The sequence below is a fragment of the Platalea leucorodia genome (assembly GCF_965183815.1).
Source record: "Platalea leucorodia genome assembly, chromosome: 8".
NCBI classification, from domain to species: Eukaryota; Metazoa; Chordata; class Aves; order Pelecaniformes; family Threskiornithidae; genus Platalea; species Platalea leucorodia.
This window is the reverse complement of record NC_138830.1, coordinates 30,143,231-30,163,060: the sequence shown is the minus strand read 5'-3', so window position 1 is coordinate 30,163,060 and position 19,830 is coordinate 30,143,231. Positions and strand designations below refer to the sequence as shown.

At 38.3% G+C, this 19,830-nt stretch overlaps 1 protein-coding gene across 1 annotated transcript in view; it reads left to right on the top strand.

Annotated features, from left to right (window-relative positions):
• FARP2 (FERM, ARH/RhoGEF and pleckstrin domain protein 2) overlaps nt 1-19,830 on the top strand; it is an 82,554-nt gene that overhangs the window by 28,247 nt on the left and 34,477 nt on the right. Inside the window, exons 5-13 of the mRNA XM_082320780.1 lie at nt 939-1,017; nt 2,305-2,402; nt 4,623-4,737; nt 12,057-12,204; nt 13,556-13,645; nt 15,032-15,195; nt 15,342-15,410; nt 16,505-16,562; nt 17,250-18,396. Of these exons, the coding sequence (XP_082176906.1) occupies nt 939-1,017; nt 2,305-2,402; nt 4,623-4,737; nt 12,057-12,204; nt 13,556-13,645; nt 15,032-15,195; nt 15,342-15,410; nt 16,505-16,562; nt 17,250-18,396 (1,968 nt within the window). The remainder of the gene's footprint in view (nt 1-938; nt 1,018-2,304; nt 2,403-4,622; nt 4,738-12,056; nt 12,205-13,555; nt 13,646-15,031; nt 15,196-15,341; nt 15,411-16,504; nt 16,563-17,249; nt 18,397-19,830) is intronic.

Below are 19,830 nucleotides of genomic sequence, written 5' to 3'. Positions count from 1 at the left end.
AGCTACTTGGCAGAAAGCAAAGTTTGTTATTCCCCCGTTAGCAAACAAGAGGGTGAGTGAGTGGAGGAATGTTTGGCATGTGGGAATTGGGTATTCCAGACAGAAGAAATCAGGGTACTTCGGGGTTGATGGGGTTAAATTGGACTTTGTCAAGCTTTAAGAGATCTTGGTGCTTATAATAAATTAAAGCAGGCTGGCTTGTGCTTACCAAAATGCTCAAACAAAACAGGGGATTGTGGGCATCGAGTCAGCCAGTTCAGCAGGCTGAGTTGTGACGCTGAAACTGTTAACATGGTCCAGTCGCAGTTGGGTTTTCTTGTTGTAAAATTATAGAATCGTAGAATTGTAATAGTTAGGATTCTGTTTAGACTGAAACATTAAATTAATTTTCTCCCCGTTGTCCAGATTGACAAGAACAGTGTTAAAAATGGGAAGAAATGGGTATTAACGGGCATGCTGGGAGCAGGCTGCAAATGCACTTTTATCTCTGCGGGGAGCCAGCTGAGTCCAGCTGGACTCGTGGATTTAGCTCATCGACAGCTCTAGTGGTGGCGGCTGGTGTTGGGAGAGGCTGTGGGTTGCGTCTCCACCCTTCTCCCCTTCTGGGAACCTCTCACTGGGTCATCTGTGATGTCTTCATATGCAGTCAAGTAGTTGCTTTGGGGTATTACAGCTTTCATGTTGCACAAAACTATTTTTACAGCATTCAGACTGCAGACTTGACTTGGAAGTAGTATAGATAATTCTTCTGAAAACTATATCCTGTATCTCCATTGACATGGACAATCTATACCCTGTAGACCCGCTATAGTAAGCTGGCAAGCTGAAAGCCGGCTAGACTTCGTGTGCATTGTATTTCTGTGCATGTTGGGAAACATAATATGCATGTGCTTATGAAGAACAAGAGTTGGTTGCGAAATGACTAACCTTTCTTATAGGACCAAAGACTACAATGCTTCGTCTAGCTGTAAAGTTTTTCCCTCCAGACCCGGGTCAGTTGCAAGAGGAATACACTAGGTAAAGTATTTTTTTGAAGAATTTGATTTGCATTACCTACCGAAACAAAAGGAAAGTAAGAGTAGGAGGATATTGCATTATTTTATTGTGGAATTCTGGTCTGTGCTTAGAGCTCTAGGTATTTCATAATGCTATTAATGATATGTACACTTTATTGTGAGCGTATTGAAGAAACCAAGATAGCTCAGCCAGATATGCAGAAAACAGAACATACTTTATAGAAGTCTTTAATACATACTTATGGTCCTTTAAAATATAAAATAAAACCCCACATGTATACCTTTTATTATCTTTTTGCCTTGAGTGTGATACATAATGTTTTAAAATTAATTCTTTAGAAAAAAAATTAGTGTTCTCTTTCAGAGTGTAATTTAGTAAATAATATTGATCAGTCTGTCAGTTCAAAAGTTTATAGTAATGAGTTGTTGCCTATTTACTGGACTCCTTATTGCATCTTCTTTCAAGTAAAAAGGAAAGCACAAAAGACTTGCCCGCAGTACATTCATAAAAATATATTAAAATTGGTTTAGGTTACTAAATCAGTCCTTATCAGTGCACTTTCAAGGCTGCCACATTTTTCTTCTATCCTTACATGTTTTGCAGGCAGCTTATTACTTATACAAAACTGTTACACAGAAATCTGTTCCTCTTTAGCAACTGATTTGGGAAATACTTTATTTATATTTATTTATATTATTTATATTTATTATTATTATTATTTATATTTATTATCTTTATATTAAATATATTTATTTATATTTATTATTTTTGGGAAATACTTTAGTATTTAGCAGTATAAGAAAAGGAAATTTAATTTCTTACTGTCTTTGTAGGCTGCTAACATTATAGTCCTGGAAAATACAACTACTGAGTAAATTAATTGAGTGCTACCAGAAATGCTCATTATTTTTCCTAACAAGATATTGGAATCAATGATGTTCTCCCATCCTTGTTCTAATAGATAAAATCACTTGAAATGTTAAGTTTCTTTCCAGCTAAAAGTTACAGCTGCTGTGTTACTTCACAAGTCAAACTTGTTAAAAGCATGATTTTCCTTCTGCTTCCTTGTCCCTGTGTGTTCATTTACACTGATAAATTGCACTGGATTAGTAACGTGTGGTTTGATTTGATTTGACCATCCTTGGTAGCAAGACTTCTGTGTTATCGTGTTTTTGGAGAGAGGAAGAATTAGGAGATGCTGGGTTTATAAAATACTGCTCGGTCATTTTACTGTTTTCACATGTCAAGGTGCTACTTGTCACTCAGGTACTTATAACTCTCTCTCAGGTACCTGTTTGCGTTGCAAATCAAGAGAGACTTGGCAGAGGAACGACTGACCTGCAGTGACAATACGGCTGCTCTTCTGGTCTCTCACCTTCTGCAGTGTGAGTATCTCAACTGTGGTGACATTGGGTGATGTTGCCATTGCTAACCCAAGTTAAATAGTGTACAGAAGCTTTTGGTAACTAAAAGCATTTTCTGTCTCGCAGTTATTTCCTTCTGTACATGCAGTAAACCTGTTGATTTTGAACACTGGGATTATCATCACGGCTAGCTGTGGTGAGGAACAGCTGGTGCTTATGTAGGAGATAACTTCGGCTTCATGGAGTCTGTATGAAACCAAACCCCTTCCCTGTTGTCTGTTTTCCCTGGCTCTGCAAACCAAGTCACTAGCACTCCTCATCTTCCAGACAGCTGCTCCTGTCTGCCTCCATGCTTCCTTGGCTTCATTTCTCAGTTTCCCTGTGGCTGGGGTGAGATAAGTGTATAGAGACTGGGCTGAAATAAAACTAGAAATGTGCCAGAACAAGTTCAACAGTAGGGTTGTCAGCAGCTTTCCTCCTTGCTGAGAGTACAAATGGAAATGGGAAGCAATTGATTTGGAAGCACTCCATGTTGCTGCTTGCTCAGTCTGTAAGCACCTAAAGACCTAAAAACATGGCCTTTAAGACAAGCAGGTTAAAAAACTTGAATGGGTTCAGACACCAAATGAGGTTGAGCAGCAGCCAAATGATACAACGTTTACAAATCCATAGCCTGAGCTGCAGAAATGGGTTTTTGTGCCTCCTTACTGGATTGAAACAAAAGCTGTTAAATGATAGCTCTTCACATGTGCACTGCTAAATAGTTATTAGTTAATTTATTAATTCTGCATTGTGATATACTAATACAATTACAATAGTATTAGTTATGGTGATTTTATTGGAAGAGCAGATCTGTCTTGTGTATGTGCCATCAGTGAGTGACACAATTAAAATTTGCTCATGATTTTCCAGCCTAAGTTCTGCACTCCACAGTGCAGTGTGGAGCTGATGAGCAAGTATCAGCATCTGACCTTGCTTAGCTTGCTTCTACCCTACTAGAAAATTTGAAGTGATAAAGAATATGGTTATTTTTAACATAAATTGTTTTTAAAAAGTGCCTTTCAATTTTTTTTCGTGTTGTTTTGTATGCTGGCTTGATTTTAAACAGGATATTGCTGTGTTCTTTTTAAGAACAGCTGCCTTGGATGAGATTATTAGTTCACTTAGTCCACTCTCCTTTCTCTGACAGTAGTTGGTAGCAAATGCTATGGGGAAGCCCTCAGAAACGGAGCAAGCATATGGCAATACTTCCTTTTTGCTGCATCCATCCAATCTCTGCATGTGGCCTTTCTAAGTCAAAGATTGACTCTGCATCTCTTTCTTTAGTTGCCCTTGATGAACTTTGCTTCCATCATTTGTCTAACTTGAATTGGCTTACATTTTTCGCGTCTTTCCGTGAAAATGAGCTTCACAGTTTTTAGGAGGTTTGTAGGATAACTTACATCCTTTTGTCTTTTTAGAACTGTTGCATTTCAATTTAATGTTGTAACTTCATATTTTATTACCAGAAAAATAAATAAGGTTTTTTTTAAAATGTTTTTTTCAACTTGTGATTTTTATATACATCTGCCGTATGTTCTGCCTGCCTCATATTTTTCTTTTCCAAGCCAAAGACTTCTGGTCTTTTCATGTCTTATCAGGTGGAAGCTGTTCAATGCTTTTGATTCATGCTTTTTTCTTCTGTAAATCTCTTCCTAAATCCACAGCGTCATTTCTGAAAGGTGTGAATATGCGAAGAGCAGACCAAAACTCAAGATGTAGGTGCCGTGGGGATTTATAGTCACATAACACTGCTTTCTCTTTTTGCTATGTGTTTATTTTTGGACAGTTCCTAAAATTTAATTTGCCCTCTTCCCAAGTAGGCTTGTCCATAACTATTTCACCTATATTTAGAAAAATTAAATTGAAATATGCTGGTTTGGTATGAGGTATCTGTAAGGAAGAAATGTTTAGACCACCTCACGGGTCTTCTGCAAGTCTTGTGTCTTTGACTGTAAAGGCATCTAAATTTTCCAAATGATGTTCAAATACTTCTATAATCCCTGTAAGTCTACTTAGGATAAATGTGAGCATTTTGTAAAATGATGCTGGATACAAAGCATAATGCACAAATTTGGAGCACTCAAAGGAAAATACATTCTGGCTCATGGGGTCTGTGTAATTCCTTACCAAGTATTTTCTGTCATTGTTCCTTTTCCATTGTTTCTTCTTATTCTAACATTGTTTTTTTTTCTATAATAGCCGAAATAGGAGATTTCGATGAATCAGAGGATCGAGAACACCTTAAAACAAACCAGTATTTGCCAAACCAGGAAAGAATTGAAGGAAAGATTCTGGAGTTCCACAGGAAGCATGTGTAAGTGAGGATTAATATATACCCCTAATATATACTCCTGGGGAGCAGATGGACTCGCTTGGTGGAGGTTGAGCATGCTGCGTGATAGGATGATTTTAAGATTGTATAAGTTAAACAACATTTACATCTAACAAGAAAAATTGGATGTAGCAATAGTTACATAGTTAGGACAAAGCTGTTGGGCAGTAGTTTTTCTCAAATGATTTTTCAGTGTACCTTTAATAACATACCAAAGAAAGGTCTCATGAGCCTTGTAATAGTGGTTTTAGGCAAAATCATTTGTCTACAAAGTTTAAGTTCAGCTTGCCATCAAATGCATAGATCTTCCTTGTGTCTAAATAGTTAGAAATCAATTGCATTTTACTCATTCAGTACATTCGTTAAGCATAAAGGAAATGGAGAAAGATGGAGGGAGTGGGGGAGAAATAACTTTCACCAGAATTTGTGCAGTACCTTATCTTACAGCTGGAGTATTTTTGAAATCAGTAAAGTTTATTAGGGACAAAGAAACTATTTGCCACAAGTATAAAATTAATTCTAACACACGGTCAGGAACTGCAGAAACGAATGCTGCTTTATTTGAAATGCCCACTTCTCCCACTGTGCGCATTCATTGCACAGTGAGGTCACGTGTTTTATGGTCTAATCTGGCTGGTCTTAAAATGTGAAGATCTACTCAGTGTGTGCAGTGTAAAATATTCTGATAAACAAGGTGATTTGGAGCAGACAGTTGACATGGTGCTCATGAAAGAGAAGTCAACTTACAGGGAGACTGTTGTGGCCAAAATACTACTCAGAAGATCAGGGTTTGCATTGCATGATCTGTATTTGCCACAGCTTCATTCTTTTAGGCTTTTAAGCACACAATGTTAATATTGCCGAGAATTTTCAAACTATTACCTGCCATGATGGTCCTAACCTCACTTGTGCAGTTCTCAGAGTTGACAGGTTAAATCAAGAGGTGTTTAATAAAATGGTGATAGAGGTTTGATTTCACCCGATAGGTCTGTCTTTTCTGTAATTTTGAGACCTTGTGTATGAGGATTTAGCAATTTGAAGTGCTTTTATTAGTTGTGAATATCCACACCACAGTTCATTGTGCATGGTTATGCATTATAATGCAAATACTACATCAGAAAGTTAAATTTTCCTTTTGCTCTGCATGGGTAAACTCGGGGATTATTGCAGGCTGACTTTCTTTTAAGACAGAACAAGGAGTTTTTTCAGGGCAGCATCTGTGTTTAAGGCTAAGACACATCCTATATTATTAGAAAATCAGTTCTTGAGAATTTCAGTAGTTAACTGTTTGCTTTTTTTATTATCACGCTCCTTCAGTTGTACTGAAATTATCAGTACTGATGGAATTTCAGCTTTGTCAATTCTTGAAGAAGTCAGGTGTTTGTTACTTTTTTCCTGCTTTTGAACCTTTGAGGTGCATGTGGAAATGATGAAGGAGCAAACTAAATGTTGTTTTGAAGTAATTTGAAATAATTTTGAAGTAAATTAAAATGTATGCTAGGATTCTTCACCTTGGGAGAAGGTAGCTGAGGGAGGGAAACCATTAATTGCACAGAAATATTTCATTATTTTTCTCATGTCAAAAGAAAAGTGCTGAAACAAGTAGGCAGTAACTTCAAAGCAAATTAAAAGAAAAGGAGGAACATCCTTTTCATACAACTCATAACGACATTGTGAAACTTACTGCCGCAAGATGCGGTAGAGTCTAAAGCTGTAAATGGCTTCATGAAGGGGTTTGATGACATCGTGTAGTATAGGTTGATGGCTTTCAAATTTGAGATGAAGTGTGTGATTTTGTAGTTCTGGGATAAGAACATCCAGACGATGCACAAAACAGCCCTTTGTTAATCATGTGCCTGGATCTGACTGAGTTGCTTCTGCTTGCGGGGAATTTTTTTTATTTACTTTTCTTGATGGAAAGGTCGTGGTTGTCTTCTGAGTGAGTCAGGAACTGGTAATTTTATTAATTAGGTTTGAGCTTTTTTCAAACAAGTTACTTCTAATCATTCTTTACAGTACGGAAAGTTTGTATTTTTGCCTGTCAGGAAGAAGTCAGAGGAGAGTTAACAGGAAAAGATTCCTTGCTACATAAGTGTACTTTTCATTAGTTTAAGGAGAATTGCATCTAATATAGCCATATTATTAAAATGATGGCAAATCTCACCTTAAAGCAGTGTTTTAGAAGTGTACATTCAAACCATGGTAAGATTTAAAGCTGAGGCATGTGGTTAGAAAAGGTTACAATCGAACATTAGCGATACCTGAGTACCTTGGACACATGTTTTAAATCCCCCTGCGCCTTTGGAAGAATTGCTGTTGAAGAGATGTAATTTTGGAAGCACTTCAATTCTAAAAATAGCTATTGCTTCCTTACATGTCTCTTCTCTCTTCCCTTACCCAGGGAGTATTGGCCACCCTTTTCCATTTTTAGTAGGAGTTGTGAAGGTCCCATGATTTCTCAAAGTTTAGACAGATTTTTCTTCATTTCTGTTCCAAGAAGTAAGCGGGAGTATGGACCTTGGGCGTTCGTCTCCTTCCTGGTGACACGCAGTGCGCTTAAACGGACAAAATGCTTCTCTCTCTCATCATCCTTGTGCGTCATATTTTTATTTTTGTGTTTTATTTTCAATTTTTATTTTCTTCAGTTGACCTTATTGTTCCCCTGCTTAACTTCAGCAGGCTGGTATTTTATTCCACTGATGATTGCTTTTGACAGAGACTTCTCATATAAACGGCCTCTAGGAAAAGAAAGCCATTTCTGACAGGGTGGCTCATCTCCCAGTTGCTACTGCATCATCTTCTTTCTGCCTCAGTTTTCCTTCTTTGCAGCCCTTGCTTTGATTTCAACACACTTACTCATATACCAATTTTCAGGGGTTTTCTGTGTCATATCAAGCCGGGAACATCGATTTGGCTTTCTTGGGCTGGAGTTGCAGCAGGACGGCTCCCAGCACCGTGCGTGAGTTGGGGGAGCAGGAGGATGCGTATGCCTTTGCAGAGGGTGCTCAGTGTCTTTGGATGATGCTATGGAGTGTCTGTTCACATTAGAAAGTTGTGGTTTGTTTTTTTTTTTTGCCTTTTAATTGCTTCACTGTAGCTATTAGAAGTGGTAGAAGAACATAAATCTGAATAAAACAGAATCTCTGTATCCAATCCATTCTGTATCAAAAGAAGAGAAAATATATTGAGAAAGATGGGAATTGAAAGCTTATTTTCTATTAAATATCCTTTAATTTTTTTTCTTTCACTTTTACACATACTTTCTTTTACTTTCACAAATACAGTTTTTATATTTAACTTTGCAAATGTAGTAACAGTAAACAGGATGAGTTATATTTTTGGTATAGCACATTACTTAGTTGCTTCAGCAAGAGCCTGAATTAGCTTTACTTATTTTATTTGTATAGTTTATAAAAAAAAGTGACACAGTTAAATCCTGGCACCTCACACACTCAAAATGCGATGTTTACTGCTTTCCTGCAAGTAGCGTGAGTAGAATACTTGCTGTGGGATAAGTGTAGTCCAGAATTAAACATAACATAATTTGCTTGCATTCAGATGGCTGTGGTTTTTTTGTTTGTGTGTACATACATAAATCAGGAAAGAAGTAGAAGATTTGATAGATTTATATTTACGTTTACTGTTATTCCTCATATCCTTTCAGAACTTGTTAGCCTAGTTGTCCATGATTTAAATTCTTTAAATTCTTTGTAAATTAGAAAAACTGTAACTTTAGGTTGCTACGTAGTCTGAACAATTTCTACACATGCAGTATTTTGACACTTCATCTTTAAAATTCTATATTAATCACTGGGTTTAAATGGTCTGTAAATCACGTAACATTTAACAGCATTTATTTTGAGTCGATTGTCCCGATTGCCACAGGAATCTTGTAACACACTACCAATATTTGTCCAGATGGTTATATGTAAGGACCCTTTACACTAAAACCTATTGCATTTTTTGCTGGAAAATACTTGTAATAGATAGTCTGTTGTCCATTGACCTGGGGAAGATTAAGTAGATTTATCTGCTTAATGGATGAACAAAATTAGACCAGATTGTTTTCAGGCTGGTCTGTGCAGCTTAGTCTGCAGCAAACATCTGAGGGTAATTACTCTGAAACTGCTTCTCATTTGTAACTGTTTGTGGTGCAGCGTGAGCTGCCCGTCATCGCTCCCAGCTTTCCCCACTCAAGGCTCTTCCTTCTTTGGTAGGTACAGGCAGGTTGTGTGCATGAGAACACTCTTAAAATTATTATTATTTTTTATTCTTTCTGAGATGCGCTGTGCTTTGGATCATAGCTAACGGAACGTAAAATAACTGTCAGTGGTTCTGTATCAGTTATACTGGACTGTTAATGAAGAATTTTTAGTACTATATAGCTCCAATTTTCTAGTTGCCATTTCATCCTAATTTTTGTTTCCCTTCCCTTCTAACCCCGCTTCCCAGCCTCCGGCAACATTAGCATCCTCAGCATCCTCTTTAAAAGACAAAGCACCACTTTCATTCTTAATGTCACTCTATTCAGAAGAATTACAGCAGGAATTAGTGTGGGTGGGAGTTACACACAGTGCTCTTAGAGTGTAACTCAGGAAGCTGTGGCCGAAATTAATATCTATGATCTACCTTTTTTCTTGTGAATGTGTTTAATAAACAGGAACCATGGTACTTAAGCTATTTTGATGCAGTTAAGGAATCTGTGGAAGAAATGCTAGTAGCACTTAAAGCCAGTATAAAAACACTCATTCCAGCATTACTCATTTCAGTAAGGGGAAGAGAAATCTGCTTTACTGGTTTGATCTCTTAGACATAACTAGTACGTGTGGTGGTAACACTGGTAGAAATGCAACTACAAGACTCTCTATGTAGTTTGGCATTTCTTTTTCCATTTGAAATCAGATTTTTGTTCCTCTGTGTTTGTTCTTTACAATCCCTTTATACATACATGGTCATATAATACTGACATTTGGCTAAGGTTGGAATATGGACTGAACTTGTAAAGTTAGGAACTTTACTGAATCCCTGCTTTCTCCAGTTGGCAAAAAAAATTTTGGATTTGCTGTGTTTCAGATTTTTTTTTTTTCCCTTCCAGAATGAATAAGGCAGTAGAAAACTGTTGAAATCCTATCGTCAAATGTATGTGCGTTCAGGCTTACTTTCTCAGTGCATTTTTGTGTATGTGTGTGTTTTAATCTAAGGAGCATTTTAATAAGAATCAAAGAAGCATTGTTTCTTCTAACAACTTCTATTTTTAAAATGCTAGCATACTAAATAAGTTTCATAATTGCACTCTGAATTTTAAACGCAGCTCCTACATGCAGTTAATATGTATTGTCGTCATCCCTGTTTCTGGTAATATCATTCACTTTAATATTCTCAATTTATATTTAAAAGAAATCTGTATGGAGCGAAAAAGTTGTTTGATCTAAAACATGACTATAGGTAGGTAGAGGGAGGTATTTTTAAGGAGTATGCCTAGAAAGGCAAGTCAGGGTAGCAGGAGAATTTATTTAGTACCGATGTGGTTGGCACTACATAGTACACGAAAACAGATCTTGCTACAAATAGTTTATCGTCTGTTTTAATGAAATGAAATGCAGATTTAGGGAAGGAAGGCCATTTCTTGGAAAACAGGATTTTTAAAATTTGTCTTTGACTGTGTGTGCAGGCATCTAATCTGGTTTCAGCACTAGTTGGTGTAAATAGAATAATAATAAATTTTTATCTCCTGTGTCTTCCTTGTACCATTACATTTATCCTAGCAAACTTGCACATTGCAGGAACAATTCAATCAATGTACTAGCGTAGGTGGCTCCTGCAGCACTTGCTTGAAAGTATCATATTATTTATTATTTTTAATCATTTTCAGTAGGGATGCAAGGGTCACTTTATACAGCTGGGGCTGAAGCAGCCTCACCAGTCCTAGTGTCCCAGCAGGTTCTGTGCTGCTTGTGTTTCTGCGCAGTTAGCACTGGAGAAGGGTTTCCTGCCTTAGCTAGTCCTCCTGGACCCTATTTATGCTTAAAATTGGCCAGTAGTGTTGTCTTGCAGTATGTTTTTAGTTCAGAGTCTACCTTAGTCAGGTAACAGGCTTGTGTTTGTCCTAAGGACTTTTTTACTTTGCAGCATTATTGGGGCACATTCAGTGGCAAGAACTTCCTTTCCACAGCAGCATTTGTTTGTTCTGGGAATATCCCTGTCAGGACCCCCAAACTGATACAGACTTGTAGGGAAAAGGTCTCATCAATACAAGTGCCAGTGCTTCACTAGATCGTTTGAAGGCTTGTGAAATTACATATTTTGGGGTGGTCCATATTTTGGGGTCTTGGTCCTCGCATGTCTTGGTGGCATGAGAGCTCTGCACCACCTTCCGTGTCCTGGGCAAGAGGTGTTTCAGGCACTGCGCCTCTCCTGCTTCCATGGGCGCTCTCTCTTCTCTGCACTGGCTCTGCTGATGAGCCTGGGCATGCGGTCCCTGGGCTCCCCTCCTGTTCCTGAGAGCCAGCCGAAAAATGCACCAGTAAACTCCCTCTTGTGGAGAAAAAGGGAGGGGCGGGGAGAAGGTACAGGACTGTTCTGTCATGCAGGAAGACAAAATATCAGTTGTTTGTCTTTACCAAACTTGCAGAAAAATAAATGAAGGCTGAGTCTGTGGCTGGTATGTGCCAGAGTCTGTAATAGTCTCTGTATTGCTTGCTTGGACTCTGTGCACACTCAAAAAGGAGGTGCTCCATGTGTGTACATCTTCCTCCTGTTTTCCGAGTCATTTCAAGAGCAGATGATACTTCAAAAACCATTTTAAAATCCTTCTCTGGATTCGTTGGCAAGGAGGAAATCATACAGCCAAAGACTGGGGGAATGCATTGCACCTGATAGTACTAGCATAATAATTCTGATGTAGTCCTGAAACCCTACCTGAAATGGGTCATTCTGTTGCAATATTTGCTTTGTTTCTATCATGCTAGCTGTGCAACTCTTTCATCTCTCACTTTTGTGGATTGAATTCCAATTTGTTCAACTTTATTGTTTCTAAACTGAAAAAGCTCTGAACTAGTTAACATTTGTTTCAGTGCCTCTGTCAATGGGATGCATTTTAGGTTGGTCACCTGCCATTGCATATTGCTCCTATTACAAAAGTTTCGGTGTAATACTTAACTTGGAGTGAAACTGCCCAACTAGATGAGATAGAAAATTCTCATTTAGTGCCAGAGTTAAGACTTAAGTGCATTAGCCATGTTGGCAATATCGTAGAATCAAATTGTTCTTAAAACTTTATTTATTTTTCTTCCTCACTGTAGGGGTCAAACTCCTGCTGAATCAGACTTTCAGGTGCTTGAAATCGCTCGGAAACTGGAGATGTATGGCATCAGATTTCACCTTGCATCTGACCGTGAGGGCACCAGAATTAATCTAGCTGTTTCACACATGGGTGTGCTGGTATTCCAGGTAAGACAGGGAGAGTGGACTGGGTACGTGTGTCTGTCTTTCCATTAGCACGTCTTAGGAGTAAGTCTTTCATTTTAACTTCATGTGTCTCTGATGATTTTAAAATTTAGCATATTTTTATCATCAAGGGAGTGTCATTTAAGCCCACAATATATTGTTTGGTGCAGTTTGCCTTTGTTGGTGCGGAGAGAAGAGCATCAAAACCCACAAAACCAACAGTGACACCAAAGTAGAAGGTTTTTTTGTTGTCTGTTTTAAAGTTACGTCTGTGTTCAGAGAAAATCATCATTTCATTTGGTACAGTCCTGGAACAGGTCTGTAATCCTGGAAATTTGATTCAATTTCCCTTGTTTTAATGTTACAATGTATTTTTGCTGGGGTAATGTTGCTTTTAGTGTATAGCAGCACTGTTTCATTGAAGTGATTGGACCACCTAGAATTACTACTTTTGTCGTACTAAATAAGTGACTCAATGATCAGAGTTCCATTTATGAATACAATCATATTATTTTCCTCCCACCAAAACACACAGGCAGCTGACCTACTGAAATATTTCCATTTGGGCACTCATTTTCCATTCCTTTTGTGTCTTACCTGTTCTTTTGCTACTGTGGGGCAGCTTCTCTTTGGAGACACATCAGCCACTGCAGTCCTGCAGTTCCTCTTGGTCTTCCCCAGTGGTCTCTGAGCCCATGAGGTTTCCTTCATTTCAGCTCGTTTGGATCTTTCACTTGAAGTGCCATTTTTCGTCTCCCTTTGCTTATAGAGGGTGACAGGAGAATTACTGCGGTACTGAGTGCTGACGGGGTCCTTCCCCAAGGCTTTGGGAGTCAGTGGTACCGGGAGGGGAGGGCTGAGGTAGGGCAGCAGGGTGAAGGCAGAGCCTGGTTTTAGCCCAGTTTTAGCCAAATAAGCAGGCTTGAGAGCAAGAGAGCTTGGCAGGATTCTTCATGCATGTGGCCAGTACTCCTCAGTATGTTGCACTGCCAAATTAGAAAAATTGACTTGGAGGAGTGTGTCTAGAGTTCTGTCCAGAGGAAAAGGAAAGCATGTTAAATAAAATTAAAGCCTCATCTTGCTCGGACCATAAAGTATCCTGAATATTGATGGGTTTGAAACATTCCTTTCTCATCCAGTTTTCTAGGTTTTCATTCAGTTTTCTAGTGTCTGCGCAGAGACAGGCATCGCACACTTGATATTGTCACCAGAATTAAAAATCCAACAGAATGGGTTGGGGAAGGTGGGGTGGGGTGTGTACATGCACATGTCTATATGCCCGCAACATAATTTTGTTTGCTGCTTTTACTTCTGAAACTTTTGCCAACTTTTAACTGTTATCATTTTAATTAAGGGTAATACAAAAATCAATACCTTCAACTGGTCGAAGGTCCGCAAACTAAGCTTCAAGAGGAAAAGATTCCTTATTAAACTCCACCCAGAGGTCTGTGTAAGTTTTACTGTAATAGTAGGCTGGTCAGTGTTGAAAAAAATATACTTAATAATTACTATGAAAAATTCTAGAGTTTGTAATTTTATAAAACAACTTCAGTGGGGTAGGCTTGGCTTCATCATTCAAGTAAAAGTCTTTCCTTTCTCACCCCATGTCTGTCATCTTAGATGTTTAGATTTCATGTATCAGCCTCAGCTTATCCTTGACATAGGCATGCACATGTATAAATGTAAGATAGAAAAAAAAAAACAACCCGCAAGTATTTGGTGCATCCTGTCTTAGTACTTTTACTCTGAAAAAGTTACATTTAGTATTTCCCTTGGATATAAATGGAGGTTAACACTCATGAACACTCTGATCCATTATTGTCAAAATGAACTAAGGTAACTAAGGTAACTTAAGCATTGAAATAGTAAATCTCTGTTTGTGTTAGGGAGTGCTTTTGGCTGTTGCTCCTTAAAAGAATCCTGTAATACACTGCTGATACAAACGGTGATTGCTTTATATGACTATTTCCTCCAGGAGCTTGCTCAATATGTGCTGCTCAAATGAAAAATCTGGTAGAGAGCCCCTTGATTCAAATGAGAATAACCTGATACACCTCAGGAAAGAATAGATGGCTGAGATTATGTTGTTGAAGCTTAATTTTAAGGACTGTGTGATTACTCTTGCCTACAGCCTTATCTTTTCTGTATGTCTGTATAGCAGAAGTGTTATTTTTCATGCTTGGCTGATTTACAGTGGATGTTTTTGATTGCAGATGTCATCAAAGTTGTTGCTTCCACACTGGATGACTAGATTATGTTCAATGTAGGGTTGTATTAAAATGGGGGGAAAAATGTTTGGACATACTATGGTTACACGTAGCAAGGAAACCTGAAGCAGGACATACTGTCTGCATGTATAGTAATGTGTCTCACAAAAAGACCCTCAGAAATTTCATGTGATAACTGTACTCTGACATACACAGTATTTTCCAGTCTTGTCTAAATCTCAGGAAGTAGGACAAGCATCAGAACTTCTAAGGAAAAAGTATTTTAAAATCGCTACTATTTCACTTAAAATATTTTAATTTCTTTCAAATTACTGACTTTATGATCCATATTTCTTAAGGTAGATTATATTGAGCGTGTTTCTAAAGTCAAGTGCATTTTAAACATTTTTGCAGTTTCAAGGTAAACAAATATTTTTGAAAGCTATTAAATTATTTACATTGCATTCAAAATCACTTTCATTGCTTTAAAGCATGTGAGAAGTGACTTAGCAAAATACTGCATCTCACTGGAGTTCAGCCTTTTTGTTGGCACCTATTTGTACTCCCCTTTTCTCCTCCATTGCCATTTTATGTGCTACTTAGCTTTTGTGTTTTGTTCCCAGGGCCTGTATCAAGATACGTTGGAGTTTCTTTTGGGAAGCAGGGATGAGTGTAAAAACTTCTGGAAAATCTGTGTTGAATATCACACATTCTTTAGGCTCTTTGATCAGCCAAAGCCAAAGGCTAAAGCAGTGTTCTTCACTAGAGGGTCATCATTCAGATACAGGTAGGGAGAAACATAACAGATTTATTAAAGCTGAGTTCCTTATATCTTAGAAAATGAGATCAAAAGGAAATGGTATTCTAAAGTAATTCCATCTATAATTCTCATCCACTGCATTTCATAATGTTTGTACTTTTGTGGGTTCACAGTGGACGAACACAGAAGCAACTAGTGGATTATATTAAGGACAGTGGGATGAAGAAAACCCCATATGAAAGGTAAGCTAAGATGTTCACAGTGCCCTTATTTTCTAAATTTCAGTGTTTCTAAGTGATGCTTGTAGGCATGGTCATTTGCTGACTTCTCAGTTAATGAGGTCTACCTCAAATTTAAGGAAGCTGAACTAAACTCAAAAAAATTATAATTCTGTGATGATGTAAAGAAGCTTAGGAAAGCTTCAGTATTGCATTTTAATATCTGTGGACAATGTGTGACGTAGCCATCTAAAAGTTCAGTATGTTTTGAAGGTTCACTGAAATTAGTGAGGACTTATCTGTATGTCACTGTAGGTATGCAAGTAGCCAGTGGCAGAGCACATAATGGAATTTGGGGTCTGCAAGTCTGAAAATGTGACCTTAAATACTCATTCATTTCTAAATGTATAAATAAACAAATAAAGAATGTGCATTTTCATTATAAAATTGTCATTTACTTACTTGACTATGAAACCATCCTGTCTACATCTGGGAAACTCTTCATAGTCTTTCATCTGAAAGATAGTAGGAACTTAATAGGAATTCTAAGAAGTTTGCATTAATCTACTATTAGTAAGTATTTTTAATGTCTTGAAGCTCATTTTTGGTATGAAAGATTGATTTTCTAGTAAATTATTGACATAGAATGAATCTAACCATGAATGTGATGCAGGATATCACTTTTTGGGGTGTAACATATAGAATTTATATGCCATAAATTACATAGTTGACTGAATTGTAAGTTGTTTGTAAAATTGTTACAGATTAACTCATTCTGTTTTTGAAGCCATTCATTTGTAGATGTTTATACTGATGATGAAGAAGTTAAACTAAGTGTGCTGTTTAGTCTAGTCTTCTGCCCCAAGTTGCTCTTGAGTTCTCCTTCAGTGGTATGAATGATCTGGATCTTGCTTTATTCCATTTTCTGTATGTTTCTTACTCCTGCGTTGTTTAATTTACAACTCTTGTGACTTTTTAAATCTTGAACTAGTTATTAACAAAACATGATAAAATACAGCTTGAGACTTTCTGTTGGCTGCTAGAATGGAAATAGCTGAATGGGGAAGGGAGAAGGCTGACTCATATCTTGGATACTCACAGGATGCTCTCTTCTGCAGGAGGCACAGCAAAGTCAGAGCGTCCACTCGCGCTTCGAACACCGACATGCCAAAACAGGTCAGTGCTGCAGCACTCTTGGTACTGCAGTCAGGGAAGCTGTCAACCAGCTTTCCAAGATGACGGTGAAGGAAAGGTGATCTGAGTGAATGGTTTGTCTGGAATTGCTTTCACTGTTGATCTTTGTCCCTGACTCACGGTTTTTCTTCTTTTTGCGAGTGGTATCAGTTTTGATAGTTGTAGCCAATGGAGTCTAAAGTGAGTAATGTTTTCCTTATCAGAGTTCAGCTTAACTGAAAAGAAAGTGTCATACTTTCTAGTATGTTGTTATTTCAGAGGATTAGTTTGTCTTCAGGTGCTATCTAACTGCTTTCTGTGGCAGTCTTAAGTTCATTGTATAGATGCCTTCTACAGTCAGTAGTAGTTGCTTTACGTGCAAGAGGTTAAGAAGGCATCACAGGATTTCACTGTCGTTGTTCTGTGTTACTTTCCCTTTTGGATGTTTTTTCAGTGGAGGCTGTAAAATTAATGGATTTAATTTTCCATCCAGTTATCAGAATTCAGGAAAAAAGAGCTTGCCTCTTACTGGACATGCTGGATCTGTTTCTGTATGCAATGTTTTGTTTGCTGGAAAGTGGGCTCTTTTGAAGCACATATTCCTTCTGCATCAGGAACTGGATGTTGCGTTTGTTTTTATGTATTATAAAAACCTTTTTATGTGTTCTGTTCTACTTTTTTTCCTCTTAGAGTGTCCCATTCACTGAGGGCTTGAGAACCCCAGGGTCTCCTGCCTCAGCAGCTGCCCCCTTCCACTCAGTTCACTCATCGTCCACTCCTACTCCTGTCCTGCCCATCTTTGCAGAAACCAGCCCTTCCTCTTTGGACCCCCGAACGCCATACACAAGGATTCCAGAAAAAAACACTGCAGCGCCAGCAGAAGAAGTGGGGAGGAAACTGATGCAGCAGCCTGGATCTCCCATGCTCCAAGGTGTTGGGTTTGGTAGTGTTGCAGGAAACTGTAACCCTGCTTGTCCTGTTGTTGAGAGTGGTTGCGGTTTAGATCTAGACGTAGAGAAGAGTAGTAAGGAGAGCAGGGTTGCTGTTTGTAAAAATGACAATGATGAGGATGACTTTACCACAGGTGTTTTCATTGCTGAACAAGAGCTTCAGCATGGCAGTCGGGGTGCCCCTCTTTTCACATTGGCAAATTCACAGTTACAGGTGTCAGAGGAATTTATTGATGATGACCCAGCAGAAATTTCCTTTTTTGCTGGTGGCTCTGAGGCATTTTCATACGTGTACAGTGGTTTAGAGTTACAGGGCTCTGATTTTTCTAAGCGTGTGCCAGAGTCGCCTGACTTAACTGCAGATGGCCTTCAGCAAAATACAGTCTCTTCTCAGTCAAGCCCTGACAGGTACTCAACGGAAGCAGTAGATATGAATATGGAAGATGAGTTTGAATTTGAAGAAGGGAGCGATTTCAATGGCAATGAGAGACCATCAGATACCTCGGAGCTGTTTGAGGTGAAGGCCCAAGCAAGTAGAATGCAAAGCCTCCTGAGCCCGTCCGAAACGAGTTCGCTCATCAATAACCGCTCCGAGAGCAGTTCCCTCAACAATTTGCCGCTGAACGGTACATCCTCCCTGCACACGTACAGCTCTGCAAATCATTCGGAGGCCAGTTCTATGGTGAACTTCCCTGCCTACTCGGTCCGCTCCGAGTCCAGCTCAGCCTTTCAGTTCACGGACATTGTTGACCAGCTGGAACATCTGAGCTATCCACCTACCACCACGGAAGACTCCAGCAGCACAGACACAGACTCCTGGGACTCCGAAACTGCTGCACCACTGGATGTAAACCTTTTCTTTAGTAACCCTTTTGCTCAAGCCACCAGTGATAATTTTGCTTTTGACTTTCAGAATAATTTAAAAAATCTTACGCAAGAAGACTGGACAGAGAAGGCACATGTAGATTGATTCTTGATTATTGTGATGGATCCCTCTATGCTGTTCAGGCTTAGAAGTCAAAAGGGTGTGATGTCAATCACTTTAAGCAAGAAAACTTTAATCCAGTGGCTGGATTTTAAATCACATAATGTAGTTGATGTTTGGGTTTTTTTTTTTGTTTTTTTGTTTTTTTGGTTTTTTTTTTATGTACCTCTTCAGTTTCCCTCAAAGCATCCTAGCTTTGGTGCTGCATTATATGCATCACACTGCATCCAGAATGTGTTATAACAGTCTACGATGTTCACAAAATACTACATTTAGGAAAAAACACTGATTTCAGAGAAGTTAAATATTATCAGCTGGCTCATGCAGACATCACAAATTACAGTGTATTGAAGGATTTCTTTGGCTATAAATGTATCTGTAAGAGTCTGATATAATATGCTGTTCCTCCAACACCCAAATGCAACAGTCACTTTTGCACATGCTTGTTGACAAGCAGCTGCGTTCAGTAAATTAGCTGTTTTCCTGCACTGCAGTGAGAGTCCTTATTTGAGGTTTTTTTTTTGTTGTTTCCACAATCAAAAAAATGGACAATCTTCAAATCAACTATGAAGGAAAGTTTTAAAATATCAACCTATGCAACATGTCTGTGGTATGCATCGAAGAATAAATAACGTACGTGGTAGTTTAGAAGAGGAAATGTGTACACAATCAAATGAAAATAGCAGTCACCAAAATTTCTTGTGAAGACAGTCATTGTATTTTCTGACTTCAAAGTGCCTTCAGCAGTCTAGCAACAAACAAGTACCCTTCTGCTTTGCAGCAGTTTGGAGATATATGCATAGACTATAAAAGCACTTAATCCCCATTGCATTTTGTCTCACCTTCTTTTTCTTTATTTAATCACTCTGCATAAAAATGCTTACAAATTAATTCGTAGAAGTGTCCTTTGTCTGTGAAAGACAGATGGTGGTAAACCCGGTGATAGCTTTAACTTTTTCTTTAAAATATGAGCTGTATTCAGAAAAATACCATAATCTTTCTGAGAAATTGAGATGTTAGGAGGAGTGAATACTGTAGACAACTGTTAGAGCTTCACTGCTTTTATAAATTTCTTTAGTCAGGTGACTTTGATGTGAGACTTTGATCTCTAAGTTTGAAAGCATAGTTGAAAAGACGGTTACTGAACTGGTCACGTCTAATTTAGCAACATTTATTGAGGTGAAACAGTAAAAGTTGCGAAACGTCCTTCCTGTCTGCCAACCTGATGGATTGGGGGGGTGAAATTCTGAGCTTCAGCTTGTAATAACATTTTTTAGAGTATTTTTCTTTTGTATGAGCAAGAATGTGAAATACATAACACTTGACCGAAACCTTG